General features: G+C 48.5%; 2 protein-coding genes across 3 annotated transcripts; one reads left to right on the top strand and one right to left on the bottom strand.

Moving 5' to 3' along the window:
* Window positions 1–4,948: 4,948 nt before the first annotated feature.
* Window positions 4,949–10,327, bottom strand: TYW3 (tRNA-yW synthesizing protein 3 homolog). The gene is made up of 6 exons (XM_058808886.1): window positions 10,138–10,327; window positions 9,340–9,413; window positions 8,518–8,616; window positions 7,649–7,720; window positions 7,249–7,382; window positions 4,949–7,061 (listed from the first exon to the last, which is right to left on the bottom strand). Exons 1-6 carry the CDS (start codon window positions 10,325–10,327, stop codon window positions 6,857–6,859), a joined length of 774 nt encoding a protein of 257 aa, XP_058664869.1. The 3' UTR covers window positions 4,949–6,856.
* Window positions 10,328–10,468: 141 nt separating this feature from the next.
* Window positions 10,469–18,602, top strand: CRYZ (crystallin zeta). Of its 2 annotated transcripts, none has more exons than XM_058808816.1 (9): window positions 10,469–10,685; window positions 11,601–11,725; window positions 12,054–12,206; window positions 13,423–13,586; window positions 14,207–14,258; window positions 15,405–15,554; window positions 15,950–16,051; window positions 17,379–17,474; window positions 17,736–18,602. In XM_058808816.1, the coding sequence occupies exons 2-9, from the start codon at window positions 11,615–11,617 to the stop codon at window positions 17,895–17,897; spliced, it is 990 nt and encodes a 329-aa protein (XP_058664799.1). In that variant the 5' UTR covers window positions 10,469–10,685; window positions 11,601–11,614; the 3' UTR covers window positions 17,898–18,602. The 2 variants fall into 2 exon arrangements, with proteins under 2 accessions (XP_058664799.1, XP_058664800.1); XM_058808817.1 differs by having other exon boundaries at window positions 10,566–10,685; window positions 11,598–11,725.
* The last annotated feature ends 2,080 nt before the right edge of the window (window positions 18,603–20,682 follow it).

Here is a 20,682-nt window from a genome sequence, read left to right as displayed (position 1 = left end):
ACAGCAAACGTTACATCAATTTACATGGCTTTACATGGCACAGCCTGGCCCCTGTGTTCCCAGGGCCTATCACACCACTGTAGTTGGGGATTTGGTGCATTTCCACTCACCATGGTCGTAGGGATGTGCCAGTGGCCCATGGAAGTGTTTTACTGGGTTAGCTGACATGGTTCCTGCCTGCAAATGGACTATGGGGCAAAACAGCTATTTCAGAGCAGCAGCAATTGAAGGAAAGAGGTCTGTGCCTGTGGCATCCTGCAGATGTGCTGATGTGATCCTGAGCCCAACGTGCTGGCAGGCTCAGCGGCTGGATGGAGCAGGGTGGGCCTGGTGCTGCTCTGCTGCTCCTGTGCCCAGGCTGCATCAGTTCCTGTCACAGCTGCACCAGGCTGGGGTCAGGGTGAGCCCGGGGTCTGCCAGGCCCTGGCCCCTCAGCTGTGCTTCAACCTCCAGAGACAGCCTGGGAGGAGCTCTAAAATACAGTGTGCTAGCAAAGCAGATAACGTCTGGAAATAAATCCTGTGAATACAAATTCTTGGCTAAACTCTGAGTTTCAGGCAAACTAAACTCAACTCCAGCACCCAAACACCCGTCAGTGCTTCTGGCTTACTTCAGTACTTGAGCAAATTACTTCAACTATTTTTACATTTTTCATGTAACTGCAGATCTGATATGTACATAGAGCCAGATGACAACTAGCCAGCTTCATCTGCCTTCTTTCAACTTCATACTTGTAACTAAAGTTCACACAATATTTTCAGAGACATCCATCCCCCCCATCCCCCCTCAAAAAAAAAAAAAAAAAAAAAAAAGAAAAAGAAATAAAAAGCATGAGGAAGGCAATGGGAGGATAAAAGACAAGCACAAAATGCAGTTCACTTAAAAATATCTCTGCTTGATGGAGGCTAAAAGGTGGCAGCTGTGCCAAAGTAGTGGACCCTAAATCGCTGAGCAAAAAAGAGCAGGGAAGACTCTGATTGCTCCCAGTACTGTGGTGAATGTGTGCTCTCAGCCACAAATCAAGCAAGCTTAAAAAAAAAAAAAAAAACAACCCGGAAAAAAAAAGACTCAATCAAGGCAATAATGGCCTCCACTTCACAATCAGACAAGTGCTTCTACTTCAGAAATCCTACCATTTATGGCTGATTGCTAACCCTGGCCTCATTTCTAATCTAAAGGGTGAGTAATAATTTGGAAAAGGAATTATAACAACTTCCCAACCATTTGGTAAATCGTCATTACTTTTAAGGGGTGTTGGGGAGCTGTTGCTGTTTGTCAGATATTTTTTTCCTGCTACAGCTCTCCTACTTCCACCACTCCTTTTCTCCTTAATCTCATACTGGAAGGGAAGTAATGCACAGGGGAAATACGTAAGAAAGCAAAGTCTGAGGGATCCTCTGACCGTGGGACTGTGCCGTGTAGAAGCCGGCATGAAGCACAGAAAGGTGCAATGGCTCTTCCCTTTGCAGGGTGCCCAGAGATTCATGCAGGGATCAGAGGGGCGCTGAGCATTGCTCCCAGCCCAGGGCTCCTGCGTGAGCTCCCTAGAGTGAGAAACCTCCTGCATCAGGAAGTTCCCAAGGGAAGGATGAGGCCCACCATGCAGGTGGACGGGCGGCGCTGGGCTGCTGGTGCAGCCAGAGCCTGCTGCCCGCCCGAGCCCTCGCTGGAGCCCCCTGGCCTCGGTCAGGCCCACCCAGTGGATGGAGCTGGTGCTTTGCTGTCCCAGTCCTGCCTGGACTGTCTGGAGCAGGCAAAGGGACATTAACCATTTGAGCCATAGGTTATCCTGACGGGAAATCCCACGTCTGGAACCCTGAGCTCCGTTTATTGCATTTATTTTCTGGTTCAAGCAGGGAGAACTGCATCTGTAAATATTTCAGTGTTTATGTGAATATTTTTTCCATCTTCTGCAAGTCTATTGTGATTTTCACATGCACGTCAGAGCTGATTGTAGAGGTTATTCCAACCAAAGCAATTCTGTGATTCTAGGGTTTTCGAGGCAGAAAATATCAAAACAGAGAACTTGGGCAATGTTCCTTTTGGCCATCACCTGTGAGGGCCACAGCTGCCCTGGGCAGAACTAAGGACTTTGCCTGGTGCTGCTGTTCTCACAGACAGAGTGTTTAAAAACAGATAAAACTTGATGCAGAAAAACAGAATTGGGGGGACCTGTGCTGGGGGAGACCTGTGCACAGCTTCACCTGGGTTACCTATTCCAATCCTGCAGAAATCATAATGATGTTTTGATAATAGCAGACATTTGTGATCAAAATACTTCTTATTTCAATGATTCAAGGACAAAATGGGATGCTATTGTCTCCCTGGATGATTGTGAGATGTTTTATGAAAGGTATGATCAGTGTGTTTGGAGAATGACAAAATTTCCTCCCTGTCTTGGGAGGTAACTGCAGTACTGGCTGTGCAACAGAGTCCCTTACTCCTGGTTTGTGCTGTGAAGGGATCTGTGTCTCAGTTATTTATGTCTGTATTTTAAATATGATTTGAAGAGAGACTGATTCAAAAACTTTCAATGACCCAGTGAAATGTGAACTACTTATAGCAAGACAAGAAGTATAATGCTTCAATCAAAATAGCAGCTTGGAATGTGTTTTATTAAACAGAGTTCATTTAATACTACCCCAGAGTGCTGTGGATGTGAAAACACATTCTTGAATTGGAACTTTCATATCTAGGTAATAGGAATGAAGGGAAAATTGCCATTTTTAATATTGTACATTTTGGGACAAATTCTGGTCTCATATAGAACTACCCGCAGCATTCCTGAGTATTTTCCAAAACTGGTGTGTCCCTGGATCCTGTATGTCACTACGAGGTGAATATGTTACAGGAAAAACGAGCAGATCCTGCAGAGAGCTCTAAGTGAAATCCTGGCAGATTTAGCTTTCCTTTCATTCTCTGTGCAGTACTTTCAAGGTGTTTCAAGTGAGAGAAAACAAAACAAGTCTCGGACTAAGTGCGATTGAAGAAAACTCTGAAATAAGACATCAAGGGATGTAAAATAACAGAAAAAAAAAAAAGTGGATTATTTATATGAAATCTGGATGCATTTCCCTTGTAAATATTTCTTGATTTTTGCTAGCAATATTATGCAAAAATATTTAAATGAGCAGATTTTAAAAGAGCAGTGCTGCCTGTGTAACATGGATGCTGAATCTATCGGGGACAAGCGGTTGGGAAGTGATGGGGCCGTCTGTATCTCCATTAGCGGACAGCTGCTGATCATCCCAAGGAAAGCAGGTTTTTCCTTGCCAGCTGTTCGGTGTTTCGGGAGTTTAAATGGCTTCGCCATCGGCCGGAGGGTGAGCAGGGGAGGCTCAAGGGCTGATTTTTCCCGGGCGCCTGGCGAGCTCGGCGGCGCGGGGAGCGGGACCGGCGGCTGCGGGGGCTCCGCGCTCGTCGGTGCCCACGCTGGGGTCCCGGCGCCCCTCGGCGCCGCCAGGCACCCGCCGGGACATGAAGCCAAGCAGGGCCTGGCGGAGCAGAGCCGGCGCGGAGAGCCGCGCTCCCTGCGCAGTGTTAACATGCCATAAAAAAGAACTTACTAGGTCCTTATTGAGAGAAACGAAAAATCCTGTTCCGTTCTCACGGAGGAGCCCCAGCGCCTGTACGAGTGAACTCTCACCCGCCGTTAGTGCTGGTCGCGCCGGCACCTTCCCCTTCTCCCGAATCCCCGAGACGGGGGGACGGTGTCAGCTGAGCACCGAGGGGACGCGTCAGCATCGGGTCCTGCCCCCGCGGCATCGCGCTCACCGCCCGGGGCGGGCTGGGGCACGGCCGGGAGCTTCGGAACGGAGCGGGGCCGGGCGGTTCGGGCTGGGGCACGGCCGGGCGGTTCGGAACGGAGCGGGGCCGGGAGCTTCGGAACGGAGCGGGGCCGGGTGGTTCGGAACGGAGCGGGGCCGGGCGGTTCGGGCTGGGGCACGGCCGGGCGGTTCGGGCTGGGGCACGGCCGGGTGGTTCGGAACGGAGCGGGGCCGGGCGGTTCGGAACGGAGCGGGGCCGGGCGGTTCGGGCTGAGACAGAACCGAGCGGTTCGGAATGGGGCAGAGGGCGATGCGGGATTGGGCAGAGCCAGGCGGTGCGGGATGGGGCAGAGTGGGTGTCCTCTGCCAGCTGGGCCAAGCACCCAGCAACCAGGCTCTGAGCTGTCAGAACTGCTCCGCAAAAATCACAATTACAGCTATAAAAGCTGATTTTGAGAAAAATATTTCTCTTTTCTCGGGATCCTGCAGAAAATAAAAACAAGCTTTTCCCCTCCAGTATAAAATTGACCAAAATAGCATAACTGCTCAGGTACCATAAATAAACTGCATCCACAAAGCAGAACAAGATCTTTCATGTAATCTCTATATGGAATTTGGGTGTCATTCTCTGATTTAAGGAAAAAAAAAAAAAAAACGGAGAATTCTCTGACCTTGATCTCAGGTAGCTGCCTGCTGTCACACCACTGCCAACACAGCATGCTTGACAGCAATTCTTGCCAGCTTTATTTTCTCCTGGTCTGAAGAAATGAAGCGAGCAGCTCAGGAAATTTAGGTATGTATATAATTTCTAAAGGCACAATTTTTTTAAAGACACACCTTTTCAAAAAAAACCACCCAGCATGTTCCCCTGGGGTACTTTCAAATATGGTTAGATCAGAAGTGAAATATCTCCCATAATATCCCACTATGTAAAATCAAATTCACAAGATATTACAAAATAATTGTGTATTTTCAGTAACCAAAAGTACTGAAGAGCTGCTAAGCCTCCAGTGCATTATACATATAATATGATAAATTCAAAAACTTGAGACTGATTAAATTAAATTGAGACCTGGTTAAATCCAAGTGAAGCCCTGGCAGGAGTGGAAGCTGAGAGGTGCAAAGCCACCCTGGTCTGGAGATGTTTAACCCCATGTGAGAACACGGATTTCACTGCACTCTGCAGCTGTTACTGCCATGCTCTTGTAAACCATTTTAAGTATCTGAATTTCAGAGGAAGCTGTTTCAAGCGAACACTTGTGATTTGCATGTACAGAATTATCCCAGCGAATGGGTCAAGTGCACGGATGCGCTGGGGAGCACAACTGGCTGGGAACCTGTGGCACAGCCACAGGGAATGCTGCGGCGCTGATTTGAGTAGCTTCCTGGTGTGGATGTGAAATGCTATGGGGTGAGAAATGACAATCAGTTCCTGGAGTGAATGAACCCATCTGTGTCCCCAGGAAAACTGAGTACACAGGTAGTGAAACTGTAATTTAAAAAAAATTTAACACAGTTAGAGCAAGTATAAAAATACCTTTTAGATTAATTAAGTGGCTAAGCACACTTACAAATGATAAAGATTTGAGTTTTAGGAGTCTTGTTGCTTATTGGTGAATTTCCCTGCAGCCATAAGCCCCAGAATCCCCTTTTCAAGGGTGCTGCCTCCAGATGCCTCTGGATGCTCCTCCCAATTGCTGCCTCAATTCCCACATTGACAGCCCAACAGAATCCCATACAGCAGCTGGAAATAAAACACAGCTTGATAAAATTAACCTCAAAATGAGCTGGTGCAACTTGGGTGAGCATGGGGCAAGGTGTAAGGGCAGCGGTGCACGGAGGAAGGCGTTGCTGGTCCCAGAAACCTCCTCAGCATCACCCTCTGCAGCCTTGGATGGGGTTAGGATAACATTTTTGTGTTAAGACGCCAAAAAGTCTTCCTGAATTTTTTATCATTTTTCAGAGGAATGTGGGATCAGTTTCTGACAAACTATTTCTCAGAATGTAAATACTGTAGTGCTGTTACACAGGGTGAGGGTTTGGGCTGTTACAGGGTCTGTGGGCACTGCTTGTGGTTGGTGCTGCTGCCATCAGTCCCTTGAGCCATGTCCAACAGACCAGTACTAGACATTTTAAGAAATGTCACATGCAGAGGAAGGTTGAAATCCACAAGCAACAACTACCTCCTCTGTGTGCAAGACGTGCTCCCCAGGTGGTGAAGAGGGATCTGCAGGAATGGTGGGACTCCCAGCAGTGGGGATGGCAACAGGGGTTCCCCAGGGCTGTGCTAAGGCAGCAGCTTGGGAGGACCCTCTGCATGGAGGAAGATGCTGCTTTTCATTGATGGAAGCCCTGGAGTTTCAGTTCAGTCCAGACAGGCAGTTGACCCTCAGAGTGGAGAGGAAGGTCTGACACAAGCCCGCATCCCAACAATGGTGCACTAACACCTGCGGCAGAAGCCATGTCCCCACACCTGAGGAGCTGCTGTGCTTTGTCCTGCTGCGGGCTGCTCCCACCGCCTGCCTGCTGCCCCACGGGCTGTGGGACTCCAGTTTTGTTCACACAGCTCCTGGCCAGCAGCTCTGCACTGTTAGAAATCACGCCCCTCGATTGAGTCATACTCTAGCCAGTCCGCCCAAACGCACATGAGGCCTGAGACTGGGGCACACAGCGCTACTTTGGAAGGTTTCTGAGGAATTTCCACTGCATGTACTGGATGGTCTTCAGTCTTCAATGCCTGTCTTCCCCTTGCTGAAGGGGAAACCTGCAGAGCCAGCTGGCTCTGCAAAACCCAGAAGTTGGAAGTGAAATGCTGCCACACAGAACACAGTGAAAAGCCGCAGCAAACCAGTTATTTCTAAGATAACTGATGGAGTATCACTTTGTTAATTTAACAGTACACTTTAAAAACTCCCGAAACATTCTATGGCTTTGTTCTCTGTGTCCTGCTCACTATTCTGTTAGTTACCTTTTTTTCTGGTCTATGTCCATGAGAATATTACTACTTGGAGCACAGGAGTACATAAATCTCTTAAAAAGAGCATTACAATAACTTTTTCAGTTCGCCATTTGCTTTCAAATGTCTTAGTCTATATCATGATTTCAGCCAACAGACCAAGGCTGCTTTCAGTATCATCCTGGGGCTCCAGCTCTCTGCTGGGATCAGCCTGTTCCCGAGCAGGCCGTCTCTTTCTTCTATGCACGTACACAGAGTGGCTCTTCTCTGGCCCCTCGGGAAACAAGGTGTCTGCGGGGACAGCAGCTTCCAGAGCCAGCTCCAAGCCTTTGTGGAATCTAGACAGAAACAATTCTCTAGTTACTGTCTTTATACATTTGCTCAGGATCTGAAAATTACTCTGAGAAACGAATGCTTTTAGAATGTAATCAAAACATGCAAGGGGAGAAAAGTGGTTGCTAACATTTTACTTAATACTGAAGAAAAATTAGATGTCATGAACAGAACTGGTGTTTTCTTACAAACCTGTCAATCCTCCTTATGTTTTCTTCCATTTTCTGATTGGCTACATGTACCAGAAATTCAATATATTCTTCAGAGACCATCAATCTCCCTTTGTGGCTCAATGGAACTTCTAAGCAGTGAGTGCTCCGCACAGCCTGAAAACACAAACATGATTTACCTGGAATAAAGTTTTTTAGTTTATGAAGGTTATTTAAATAATGTATGGAGTTCATTATAACAAAAAACCTGCTTATCCATACAATTATTTAAGTTGCTGTCACCTAAAGCAGCAAGCTACTTCTTTGCTATAGCATGCCCTGTGACAGCTCCTAAGCACCAGTCAGGTCTTGGCTGGTACAAAAATCAAGGTTAACGTAACAACACAACTTCATTACATCCCTTACAGTAGCAGAGTACTTACCATTGTAATTTTTCCTCCTCTGCCAACTGTAATACCAGAGTTCCTGAACCCAGAGTCAATAGCCACTGAATGCTGCAGAAAAAATAAATACTTAAACAGGTCTTGTACACTTTCACAGCAAAAAATATTTATGGACGCCTTGCAATGCAACGTACAATCTCAATTTTGCAAAAAACATATTCAAATCATCTACCCAGACTTATTAAAAAACAGTTACATTAAAATACTTTTTAAGATCAAACCCACAAATGGTGGGTGGTTTTCAGAGGCCCACGGTGGATCCTAATTGAATCCATCGGTGCAGAAGGGTGCAATGTCTCTCTGGGCACTGAACTGTTTTATGCCAAGGAGCTGGAACTTCACAGACAGTCGTGCCACGCACTCACAACGATGAGCGCAGCTGCACTCTACCCGAGTCCCTCAGCTCTCCTGCACTGAACCCAAAACAAGCCCAGCTCAGCACACATCGCTCTCCGCAGCCACACTGGAAAAGCAGAAGGCAAAGGCATCATTCAGTGCACTGAAAACAGACCCAGATGGCCTGGCTGGTAGCAAGGTACCATCTAAAATCCAGCCCCTTCAGCCAGTGAGGGCAGCCCAGGCCCCTCAGGCAGCGTTTCATGCAGCAGTCTGCTTCAGCTTGAGGACTGAACTGCAGGTGAGTCTTTTTTCTTTCTAAGTACAGTAAAACACTCACCAAGTTTAAAGCTGTGTTTTCTCACCAGCTTACTTTACTACTCTAATTATTAAACACACAGCACACCTGGGACTGCTTCTAAGTGCAACTGCTTACCCAGGAGCCAATAGTTTTATTTTTGCAGGCAAGAATGTAACAGAACAATGCCACATTGCACTCGACGTGGCTTTACCAGCAGCTGCGCATCCTGCAGCTCCCGACACAGCACGTGAAGAACAAATGGTTCAAACTTGAACACAGCATCACCAGTGGCTTTCTTCAGTGCTGTCATCTGGAAAATATACCATAATATTTACATAAAAATCATAGTACTTCCTCTCCTAAGAGTTAACAACACCCTGCTGTGTTGGCCTGAAACTTCAGCAAACTTTGCTTTGCTGGAACAAATACTAATGAAAACAAATATTCTGGAGGACACTCCTGTGCATGTGTGAGAATGTATATGTATGGTAAAGTGAACTACAAATTGAGTGAGAACATGCTGATCTTGCAACTGCCTCTTTTGTGGGACAAAGCAATATATGCAAAGAGTAGATTATTTTGAAAGCATATTAAAAATGAAAAATCCTGCACTATAGATGTTTTTAATTTCAGGGTATTTAATGATACTAAATTAACAATGCTATATAAGAGATTCCCTGTTACACCACCTTCAGGTATCTGTCTGCGAGCACAGCAAGCTGGGCTCAAGAGATATTTTTTAATTCAAGAGTTTTAAATATGACTCCAGACAGTATGAAATTATCTAGGTTTCTGGAATATCAGCTGCCTTTATAACTGAGCAGAGAATTTGATACTGAGTTTAAAAGCATTCTCTTAAAACAGGCCTGAAGAATTTATTAAGCAACACATCTGTGGAAAAGTTAATTTTGAGAGTCGAGTATCAATTCATGTTAGTAGCAGGAATAAAAACCCTTTGACACCATGTGTTTTCTATGACAACTGGAGCATTTCCATGAATAAAAATAAAGGCTGTATCTCACTGTGCCCTTACCACATCGCCTTTGACACACGGGTCATGTGTTACCAGGAGCCACGTGCAGTTCTTCTTCTGGATGCCCGTGCCGTCTGTGTCCTGGTGATGGACAGAAACCATTAAAGTGGCTCGGCAGCTCGGTGAGGTTTAATCTCGTGCTGCTACAAAAACGCTCCTTGGAAATAAAGAAGCAGCCCCTTGAAGCAAGAGCCAAATCACACCGCGACCAGACCCACTGCCACGATCACCCGGCCGGTCCCTCACGCACCACCACGATCCCCGTGCCGTTCCCGTCCCTCACGCACCGTCACCATCACCATCCCCATCCCCGTGCCGTTCCCGTCCCTCACGCACCGTGACCATCCCCGTGCCGTTCCCGTCCCTCACGCACCGTGACCATCCCCGTGCCGTTCCCGTCCCTCACGCACCGTCACCATCACCATCCCCATCCCCGTGCCGTTCCCGTCCCTCACGCACCGTCACCATCCCCGCGCTGTTCCCGTCCCTCACGCACCGTGACCATCCCCGTGCCGTTCCCGTCCCTCACGCACCGTCACCATCCCCGTGCTGTTCCCGTCCCTCACGCACCGTCACCATCCCCGCGCTGTTCCCGTCCCTCACGCACCGTCACCATCCCCGCGCTGTTCCCGTCCCTCACGCACCGTCACCATCCCCGTGCTGTTCCCGTCCCTCACGCACCGTCACCATCCCCGTGCCGTTCCCGTCCCTCACGCACCGTCACCATCCCCGTGCCGTTCCCGTCCCTCACGCACCGTGACCATCCCCGTGCCGTTCCCGTCCCTCACGCACCGTCACCATCCCCGTGCCGTTCCCGTCCCTCACGCACCGTCACCATCACCCTCCCGTCGCACGAGCTCGTGGTGCAGAAGCTCTCGCGCGCGTTCAGTAACCGCGCGACCTCCGCGGCTCGCGCGTCCAGCGCGCGCTTCCGGCTGGGGTCCGGCCGCGCGAGCCGCTGCGCCTTGCGCCGCGCGAACGCCGCCATCGCGGGGGGACGGCGTCTCACGGCGGACAAACCTCGGCGCGCGGCCGGGCGGCGCGGCGGGGCGGGGCCGGTGGTGGTACGGCCCCGCCCTTCTCCGCGTTCCGCCGCGCGGCAGCGGCGCTCCGCAGGTAGGCGGTGGGCGCGGGGGCTCCCGGGCGCTCGTCCGGGGAGACGGGCCGATAAGGCAGCGGCTCTGCGCTACCCGTGTCAGGCTCCACAGCCACGGGGACACGGCCGGGCTACACGGGGGCGACGGCTGCACGAGGCGGCCCGAAGGGGCGGGGCCTGATCGCAAGGAGCGCTTCCGGGGCACGGCCTGACCGCGAGGCGTATCAAGAGGCGGGGCCTGGCGGCAGAGGTGTGTTTGTGGGCGGGGCCTGGCGGCAGAGGTGTGTTTGTGGGCGGTGCCTGACGGCAGAGGTGTGTTTGTGGGCGGGGCCTGGCGGCAGAGGTGTGTTTGTGGGCGGTGCCTGACGGCAGAGGTGTGTTTGTGGGCGGGGCCTGGCGGCAGAGGTGTGTTTGTGGGCGGGGCCTGGCGGCAGAGGTGTGTTTGTGGGCGGTGCCTGGCGGCAGAGGTGTGTTTGTGGGCGGTGCCTGACGGCAGAGGTGTGTTTGTGGGCGGGGCCTGGCGGCAGAGGTGTGTTTGTGGGCGGGGCCTGGCGGCAGAGGTGTGTTTGTGGGCGGGGCCTGGCGGCAGAGGTGTGTTTGTGGGCGGTGCCTGACGGCAGAGGTGTGTTTGAGGGCGGGGCCTGGCGGCAGAGGTGTGTTTGTGGGCGGGGCCTGGCGGCAGAGGTGTGTTTGTGGGCGGGGCCTGGCGGCAGAGGTGTGTTTGTGGGCGGGGCCTGACGGCAGAGGTGTGTTTGTGGGCGGGGCCTGGCGGCAGAGGTGTGTTTGTGGGCGGGGCCTGACGGCAGAGGTGTGTTTGTGGGCGGGGCCTGACGGCAGAGGTGTGTTTATGGGCGGGGCCTGACGCTACAGGTGTGTTTGAGGGCGGGGCCTGACGCTACAGGTGTGTTTGAGGGCGGGGCCTGACGCTACAGGTGTGTTTGTAGGCGGGGCCCGGCGGTGCAGGTGTGTTTGTGGCAGGGCCCAGAGCAGCCCGGGGCCTTCCCTTGCCCCGCTGCCTCCCCTCCAGTTCGGTTCGTTCCCACAGGATCGATCGCCCTTCGGCCCCGCGGTGCGTGCCGTGTTCCAGGCGGTGTCCGCAGGGCAGGTGGCCCAGGCTGCCCGTGACCTGCACAGGTACCAGGGGTCTCATTGTGTCTTTTAGCAGGTCCCCTGGTCGCCATGGCAGCCACCAGGATTGTGATGAGAGCGGTCCGGGTGTTTGAATTTGGTGGCCCTGAAGTGCTTAAACTCCAGTCAGATGTGTTAGTTCCTGCTCCAAAAGAAAACCAGGTACATGTGAGCTCTGTGAAGGAATATAGTGATAATGAATGTTAACAAGTGCCTGCAGGACAGAATGAGATACAACCAAAACCCTACACCTAGAGTACATGAGTTTTGGTCAGTGTGTTCGTACTACTTGAGATATCATGCTTAACAGATGTGACTCTTTACTCTGCTGTGGGCTTCCACATCAAGATTTCCCTGAAATTAGCTTCCCTTTGACACTGGGTTGTTACAGAGGCTGTTTGAGAATTCAGTAAAAATGCTACAACACCATGCTGTGAATTCAAGGGCTAAATCATTTTAGTTACTGCTTCAGAAGTGTCTTTTCTTTTAGGTATTAATTAAAGTCCATGCCTGTGGGGTCAATCCTGTTGAGACATACATTCGCTCTGGGACCTATGCCAGGAAACCAGCTTTGCCCTACACTCCCGGCTCGGATGTGGCTGGGGTGATTGAAGGTGTTGGGGAGCACGTGACTGCATTCAAGGTATTTACACTCCGGGTATATTCACCATTGCTTCGTGGGTCCTCTGTGGCTGACTGCTGTGACACTGTACCTGGTTTTGCTGCTTATAATCACCTAATCTCTTCAAGGGGGGAAACCCTCCATGGACTGTACAAGCACTGGCAAGCCAGCCTGCTGGTGGGGCTGTGAGGAATGCTGTGCCCTCCTGAAGCTCAGGGCTCTCACGAGAGGCACTGCACTCTGTCTGCTCAAAGCACTGGTATCTGGTGTACAAAAGCTGGGGTTTGGAGCTATTTTTCTGGCGTTGCAGAAGAAGTTGAGATTGGAAGCTTCCTGCTGGGGGTAGTAATTTCAGGCAGAACTAAAAATTTTCCTGTGAAGTATTTGAGAAATGGAAATTGCTTACTTATAAAGCTCCATAAATTCTGTTATTTGTTACTAAAATTGTTCAAATACCCTATTACTCCTGTCTAGTAATTTTATTTGGATTTCTCAGTGGGAAAGTCTCAGGACAGGAGAAGGCAAATATCAGTTGCTAAGAAAGATATCTATGACGCCAATTTAGTTTTTAAATTGGTTCTCCTATTTAAGTCATTAGACATTTGGTCCCAAACCAACATAAAAACTGTAGGTAAAATTGGGCTGGAATTTCCTGATTTGGAATTTATGTAACAATTTTGGGAGATCTGAGAGACAGGGTTATCAAGAGAGAAGAATAATCTTTTTTCATATTTTCTTACTAACAGCTTGCTATATCTGCTGTGTGTGGCTTTTTGCTTCCTCTGACAATTGTGATGCTCTGGGCTTGAATGAGAGAGAGATGTCTTAGGGTATATTGAGGGGAAAAATATTTCCACATTTAAATAATTTAGAAATGTTTCTTTTGTGTTTGTAAAAGCTTTTGAGGTTTTTCATTTGGAATCTGTGCATGGAATTCCTGACTTCAGTCAAAGTTCATTAAGGTTCATATTAATGAGGCAGTAAGTTTGTGTGTTACACTGCTGGGTGGGGTTATAATTATGATACTTAGATTTAAGTATAAGAAATTATACAGTTTGTGTTGCATTGCTGGTATGTATCGGATTTTATAAAAATTTCTTTGACAAATGTAACTGGTTATTTTTGATAGGAGAACTGTTAGAAATAGCCCAAGCCTCTGTTAATTTCATCTTAATGTTTATGAAGGAAAAAGTAAGGGAAATGATTGATTTCTCTGTGTTCTCTCCGTCCATTCTAGAAAGGTGACAGAGTTTTCACCCTTGAAACGCTTTCTGGAGGATATGCAGAGTATGCAGTGGCTGCAGCCAGCAGAGTCTTTCCTTTGCCAGACAAACTGGACTTCAGGCAGGGAGCCGCGCTCGGAGTGCCCTACTTCACTGCCTACCGGGCCCTTTTCCAGAAGTAAGGCACCAAACCACGCTTGTGCACTTTAACCTTTGCTATTTACAGTGCCAAAGTTCGTGTTTTCACTGCCCTATAAAAGGGGGAGGTTGGTGACTGGGAGATGTTTAAAAACATTACGCTGATGGAATTGTCAAATAATTGTGATCTAGCAGCTTGTGACTGTGTTTTCCTGCTGAGCCTTTTTTCTTGAGAGAACCTACCAGGAAAGGCTTCATGGCATAAAATATGTGACTCCCTCTCAGTACTCACTGGTATTTTGGCTGGGGAAGAAAAAGAGCAATAGTTCTAATTTCCTCAGTAAGCAGACAGGTGCTGTGGAGCAGAACCACTGCCTTCCTGTGGCAGGCCAAAGTCCTGAACTGAAGCTCAGTACCAGGCTCTCACTGGCTGCTGGCTGCACGTTGCTTCAAGTCATCAGTCACAGGATTTATTTTGCCTCCTTGTTTTCCCAAAAAGGCTTATGATATCTGTTTAGCCATAAATTGGAATATAATTGGAACATAAACTGGAAGCAATGCTGTGTGAACAATGAGATTTGGTGTCAGTACCTGCAGCCCCGTGCTCAGTCAGTGTGTGCTGCAGTCACAGTGCCAGCATTTCTTGTGTTCTTCTCCTAGAGGCTGTGCCAAAGCAGGGGAAAGCGTGCTGGTTCATGGTGCCAGTGGGGGGGTAAGTATTCCAAGGGGGCAAGGGGTAGAGAGCCCTGCTCTCTGTCCCTGCATCTGCTTCTTCCTGGGGTAGAAGTTGTGGTCATATTTGTGTCAATAGATTAGCAGATTAGGTGTTTATTTCAGATACTCTAGGGTACACTTTCTCAGAAAAACCCTGTTATTCCCAATAACTGTGAGACTGCACGAGTGCTGGTGTGAGTTCCCAGTCAGAGGGTCACATCCTGAACGGGTGTTTGCTGCGGGTGGTGGTTGCTCTGGAAGCTTTATTGCTGATAGCAGAAAGCTCTAATTTTCCAATATGTACAAATTGTTCTCAGTCCTCTGAGAATAAGTCACTGGTGCAGGGTAACTGTGCATTTCTGTTTGCATTCTCATGTTTTTACCCATGAGCCAACAGCTGGCTGCACAAGGAAAGGTGCTGGAATATATAAACCTGCATGAAATGGCACTTCTAGTTTTCTTTGGGTTTTCTTGACAAATTTACTTTAGATCTTTATGACTCAACATTTTAGTTTATCTCCCACACTCTGTAGTTGCTCATTTCTGGTGATGCACCAAACAGCTTCTGTGAAGAGGCCAAGTTTCCTTAATTATTTTTTAGACAACAAAAAGATGAATTGATATCTTATTCTGAGATACTAGAATGGCATTTAGCATCGTAAATCCTTTTTAAAATTTTCATAAACTAAATGTAGTGCTTCTATTTTTACTGGAGTGCAAAGCTGGTAGGAGACATTGAGAATTCACTTTCTAAAGTAGTGTTAGTAAAATTTGTGCCTGCAGATTTTCTTTGCAATGTGTAATGCTGGTATTAATAGCAGGTGATTCTGTGAAGAGAAGAATTTCCTTGGATTTGTATAAGAAATATTGGGCTCAGGTTTGACAGATACTCGGCATTCTACATCTATGTGTGTCAAATGTTGATAGCTATTCAAAAACCTCAAAAATTTACCATGCCTTGGTAAATATCTTTTCTTTTTTAAAGAGTATTTGGCTGTCTTTGGGATCCAAATTATTGGTTAAAAAACACTTTACCAGACTAGCTTTTTAAATGGGGAAGTTCCAAGTTGCTGGTAGACTATTTAAAATGCTAAGAAAGAGGTAAAATAATTTCTCTTTTGGTTTTTTTTTTTTCTCCCTTCAGGTGGGACTAGCAGCATGTCAGATTGCCAGAGCTTGTGGTTTGAAGGTTTTGGGCACAGCAGGGACTGAGGAGGGCATGAATGTGGTCCTGAGAAACGGCGCTCACCAAGCCTTTAATCACAGAGACCCGAATTATACAGAGAAAATTAAGGTAGGCCTGTGTCTGGACTCAAGAATGCAGGTAGTGTTGTTCTTAACAACTTGTGAACAGTTGTTTGCAGAAGACTTTAAAATAGATTTATGTAGATCAATAGTGTACTACCTTTTTCATTTCTACACAAGGAAAAACTTTCTTGGGCTGGAAGAGCTGAGCTTTCCTCACAGGCTGTGGCATTTAGAACTGCCTGCATTCAGCAAATTCTAGTGTGGGATCACATCACAAGTTAGCACAGCAAAATGTGCTACAAATCAGCTCATTTGCTGTCAGCTGCAGCACAAAGGCCACATTGAAAATTTAAACAATGAGCTGTAAAGTGGAAACTTTCTGTAGTGTTTAAAATTAAAGATGGTACCAAGCACTGAAGTAACATCCTGTGTCCTGCACAGGCATGCACAGGGCCGGGAGGAGTGGACATCATCATAGAAATGCTCTCCAATGTCAACCTGGATGCGGACTTGCAGCTGCTGTCCCGGGCAGGGAGGGTGATGGTGAGTGTTTGTGTCCCGTGCAGGAAGGGTGATGGTGAGTGTGTGTTTGTGTCCCGTGCAGGAAGGGTGATGGTGAGTGTGTGTTTGTGTCCCGTGCAGGGAGGGTGATGGTGAGTGTGTGTTTGTGTCCCGGGCAGGGAGGGTGATGGTGTGTGTTTGTGTCCCGTGCAGGAAGGGTGATGGTGAGTGTGTGTTTGTGTCCTGGGCAGGGAGGGTGATGGTGAGTGTGTGTTTGTGTCCTGGGCAGGGAGGGTGATGGTGAGTGTGTGTTTGTGTCCTGGGCAGGGAGGGTGATGGTGAGTGTGTGTTTGTGTCCCGTGCAGGGAGGGTGATGGTGAGTGTGTGTTTGTGTCCTGGGCAGGGAGGGTGATGGTGAGTGTGTGTTTGTGTCCTGGGCAGGAGGGTGATGGTGAGTGTGTGTTTGTGTCCTGGGCAGGAGGGTGATGGTGAGTGTGTGTTTGTGTCCCGTGCAGGGAGGGTGATGGTGTGTGTTTGTGTCCCGTGCAGGGAGGGTGATGGTGAGTGTGTGTTTGTGTCCTGGGCAGGAGGGTGATGGTGTGTGTTTGTGTCCCGTGCAGGGAGGGTGATGGTGAGTGTGTGTTTGTGTCCTGGGCAGGGAGGGTGATGGTGTGTGTTTGTGTCCCGTGCAGGAAGGGTGATGGTGAGTGTGTGTTTGTGTCCTGGGCAGGAGGGTGATGGTGAGTGTGTGTTTGTGTCCTGGGCAGGGAGGGTGATGGTGAGTGTGTGTTTGTGTCCTGGGCAGGGAGGGTGATGGTGTGTGTTTGTGTCCCGTGCAGGGAGGGTGATGGTGAGTGTGTGTTTGTGTCCTGGGCAGGAGGGTGATGGTGTGTGTTTGTGTCCCGTGCAGGGAGGGTGATGGTGAGTGTGTGTTTGTGTCCTGGGCAGGGAGGGTGATGGTGTGTGTTTGTGTCCCGTGCAGGAAGGGTGATGGTGAGTGTGTGTTTGTGTCCTGGGCAGGAGGGTGATGGTGAGTGTGTGTTTGTGTCCTGGGCAGGGAGGGTGGGCAGGAGGGTGACAGCGAGTGTGTGTTTGTGTCCTGGGCAGGAGGGTGACAGCGAGTGTGTGTTTGTGTCCCGGGCAGGGAGGGTGATGGTGAGTGTGTGTTTGTGTCCCGGGCAGGGAGGGTGATGGTGAGTGTGTGTTTGTGTCCTGGGCAGGGAGGTGCTGATGGGTGCTTGTGTCACTGACTTTGTGCGTTGGTGACAGCGAGTGTTTGTGTCCCGGGCAGGGAGGTGCTGATGGGTGCTTGTGTCACTGACTTTGTGCGTTCGGCATCACGCTGAGCAGCTCTGACTCCTCTGGGCAGGTCGTGGGCTGCAGGGGACGCATCGAGATAAACCCAAGAGACACAATGAGCAAGGAGTCCAGCATAATTGGAGTGAGTCTGTTTCTTGCAACTGAGGTGAGAAGCATTTCTATTTCTAAGTATGCTTTATTGACTTGTTCCAGCACCCTTCTATTTACAGTTAAAATTAGTTGGAAGAATGAAAGAATAATTTCACTGTAACAAACTTGTTAGTTCATTCCTTTATGTTTTGATTCAATCTCAGAACATCATAAAATATTTTCAGGTTGTGGAATTTGCTTTAATTATTGCATAAATTGCCAATAGTATTCTGAAATGCAAAGACCTTGTCATAAACTCTGTGTTTGTTGCATGCAGGAGGAAAGGCGTGAATGTGCCACAGCAGTCCTGGATGGCATAGAAGCTGGCTGGCTGAAACCAGTTGTGGGCTTGGAATATCCCCTGGAGAAAGTAGCCAAGGCCCATGAAGACATTATTTGTAGCAGTGGTGCCCGAGGGAAGATGGTGCTCCTTCTATAAAGGAGCACCCTTTTCCGTTTATTTTGTAGCTGTTCTACCTGCACCTTTGCTTACATGGTTCACTAAATGTATGTTATAAACATACCTTTGATCATGTTTGACAGTAGCAGAAAATGCTCACTTAGATGAATTAGCTAACATTTTCTTTTTGTAATAAGCAGAGTTGCATTTACTGTAATGTAATTTTGGTAGCTTTTTTGATTGATGTGGCAATAATAAATTTTCTCTGCTGGCGTACTTTGTGCTGCAGGGAATGGTAGGGTTTGGTATCATGGAACATGTGAATGCCACTGTAGGTAACAGAATGAAGATGCTTTTGACAGATACACAAAAGTAAACAACTCACTCTGTGTGTTAATACAAATTGTAAATTCTTTTAGCCACAAAGTGTGTACTCAAATTTTGTACTCAAATTTTGTCACGTAATTTACTTGAAATTAAAGCTTTTACTGACAAAATAGTTTACTTTCCAGCTGAAAAGATGGGCAGAATCTCTCAAACGTGAACTGTTTGGAGCCGAGGCAGTTGTTCTTGTCTGTGCCTCTGAGGCTGAGGTGACAGCATCCTGGCCCATCCAGAGGGACTGTCACTCTGGAGCTGCATCCTGGGATTCGCCTCTTTGGAAATGACAATCGTGACCAAAGCAGCTCATTTCTGGATGGTGAATAGCTGAGTGTGAAGATTTCAGTTCTTCCTATGAGCTTTAATAAAAGTCTCCTGGATCCCTGGCTGCCCTGAGAGCGGAGGGGAGAGTGGAGGCTGCATGGCTTTGTGGCAGGAGAGTTGCTGTGAAATTCCTGAAATTCCAGCTGCTGAAGTGGGCAGGGCACAGCCTCACACTAGGGCTGTGTGCAGGTGTCTATGTAGGGTCATTTCATTGTGTCTTGTTCTCATAAACCTTCAGTCCATTGCACAACAGGTGGTGTTGCCAGGAAGATGGGGGAATGTTTCTAGAGTTAATAATTTCCATTTAGTGTTTCAGCGAGTGGTTTCGACGAGCCAGCTCAGCTGTGGGACTGTCTGCCAAGGTGCAGTGGGCTCCTTCCTCCCTCTGGGCTGCCCCAGGGCACTGGAGCTGGTTTCCTTGTTCCTAGCACTTCCCACAGCAGTAGGGAGCTGTGTTTTTTTGTGAAGATTTCAGTGATTCACCTGGTGCAAGTGGTGTGTAGCTAGTGTCTCTGCTGATTATCCGGGTGAAAGGTGCTGACTGTTCCTGCTGTCTCAAGCAGAATGTGGCCTGAGCAGTGGTGTCAGTTGGGAACCTGCTATTCCTCTTGAAAACTGTTAGAGAAAGTAAAACATCTCTTAATATCAAAGTACTAAACAGAGGTTAAAAGTAATGGTTAATGACATAGATTTTGGAGATGTGCATAAAAAGTATATACCTTTCTCCTATATTCTGTATTCAAATAATATTTTTAATTCAGTCTTAATTTAGTAGGGGTCCATGACATGAATGAGAGGCTGATGGTTTGCAGTGGCTCCTTTCTTGCTTAGTGCTGCCACTGCATCGTGGATGATGTTCAGAGGAGAAATTCAGAGCAAGTCTCTGGTCTGCCCTCGCCGTTGTTGTCCCAAGGGCCGAGGTTGTAGTGGAGTTTGTCACCAGAAGGTGTCAGAGCAGCTCTGCTGCTCAATGTAATGTTACCACATGTAATGTTCTCAATGTAATGTTACCCCATTATCGCTGCTCCCTGCCAGGTGACCTGGCAGAACAGCGCAGCAGGACTCGGACTGACTTGTTGGCAATATCGTATAACGTTTATTCTTCTGTCAATTTCCAATGCATTGTATAAATTGAAGGATTTTTTTTAATTTTGGAAGAAGTACTGTGGATAGAACTAATGAGGTATGTCTGATTTGTGCAAGCCACCAATCTAGGAGATGTCATCCTGGAGAGTCTTTGGTTTCGCTCTCTTTTTGGGACATGCTGCTCCTTGGCAGTGCAGAAAAGGATGAGGAAGAGAGTGGGGGCCACAGACTATTGAATTTGGCAGAATAATTATCTCAGTTTGGTGAGAATCTTCTCCTGATTTGACTGGATGGGATTTTGGAGGCGGTGGTTCCCCATTGCAGCCTGCTTGGTGCTGCCATGGGTGATTGGAAGGGCTGAACAGGCTCTTGTATTTGTGCCGACTTTGGCATCTGCAGGAGAGGTTTGGGGTTCAAAGTGAGGAGTTGTGTGCAATGCAAGCTATGGAAGCTGCTGTTCTATGTGTTTCTAGAACACAAAAGAGTGGAATTGTTCTGAAAAGCAGCTGCTCTTGGTTAATCCCATTGTGCCCCAACTAAAGAAGCTGCTGGGGATGGTCCAGCAGAGGGTCGCAGAGGTGATGAGGCACATTGCATCTGAAGCATCTCTAACTCTGAGAGACTGCCCAAGGTGGGCGTGCTTAGTGTGGAAAAGAGACAGCTGAGAGAGGATCTCACCAATCCATACAAATATGTCCAAGGGGCGTCACAGGACGGTGCCGGGCTCTGCTCAGTGGTGCCCAGCGACACGATGAGGAGCAATGGCCATGACCTAAAGCACAACAAGTTCTACCTCAGTGTGAGGGAGAACTCTCCACGGAGGGTGGCAGAGCTCTGAAAGAGCTGCCTGGGGAGGGTGTGGGGACATTCCAAACCCACTTGTATGCGTTCCAGTGTCACCTGTCCCAGGCTGACCCTGCCTTGGCAGGGGATTGGACCTGGCCTCTCCAGAGGTGCCTTCCAACCCCAGCAATTCTGGGGTTCTGTGATTCTGGGGCTGCGGGCGGAGCACCGGCCCTCTCCCGCTTCTCGC

The sequence above is a fragment of the Ammospiza caudacuta genome, chromosome 7, assembly GCF_027887145.1.
Source record: "Ammospiza caudacuta isolate bAmmCau1 chromosome 7, bAmmCau1.pri, whole genome shotgun sequence".
Classification (NCBI taxonomy): Eukaryota; Metazoa; Chordata; class Aves; order Passeriformes; family Passerellidae; genus Ammospiza; species Ammospiza caudacuta.
This window is presented reverse-complemented; position numbering and strand designations above follow the sequence as displayed.

Bases quoted from the DNA above. Each gene is read 5' to 3' on its own strand.
- TYW3 (XM_058808886.1), bottom strand. From the start codon at position 10,327: ATGGCGGCGTTCGCGCGGCGCAAGGCGCAGCGGCTCGCGCGGCCGGAC. The intron at 9,414-10,137 runs GTGACGGTGCGT...ACCAGGACACAG, and splicing joins ACGGGAACGGCACGGGGATG to ACGGCACGGGCATCCAGAAG. The intron at 7,721-8,517 runs GTAAAGCCACGT...TTTTTTCTGCAG, and splicing joins TGCAGGATGCGCAGCTGCTG to CATTCAGTGGCTATTGACTC.
- CRYZ (XM_058808816.1), top strand. From the start codon at position 11,615: ATGGCAGCCACCAGGATTGTGATGAGAGCGGTCCGGGTGTTTGAATTT. The intron at 14,259-15,404 runs GTAAGTATTCCA...TTCTCCCTTCAG, and splicing joins TTCATGGTGCCAGTGGGGGG to GTGGGACTAGCAGCATGTCA. The intron at 15,555-15,949 runs GTAGGCCTGTGT...TGTCCTGCACAG, and splicing joins ATTATACAGAGAAAATTAAG to GCATGCACAGGGCCGGGAGG.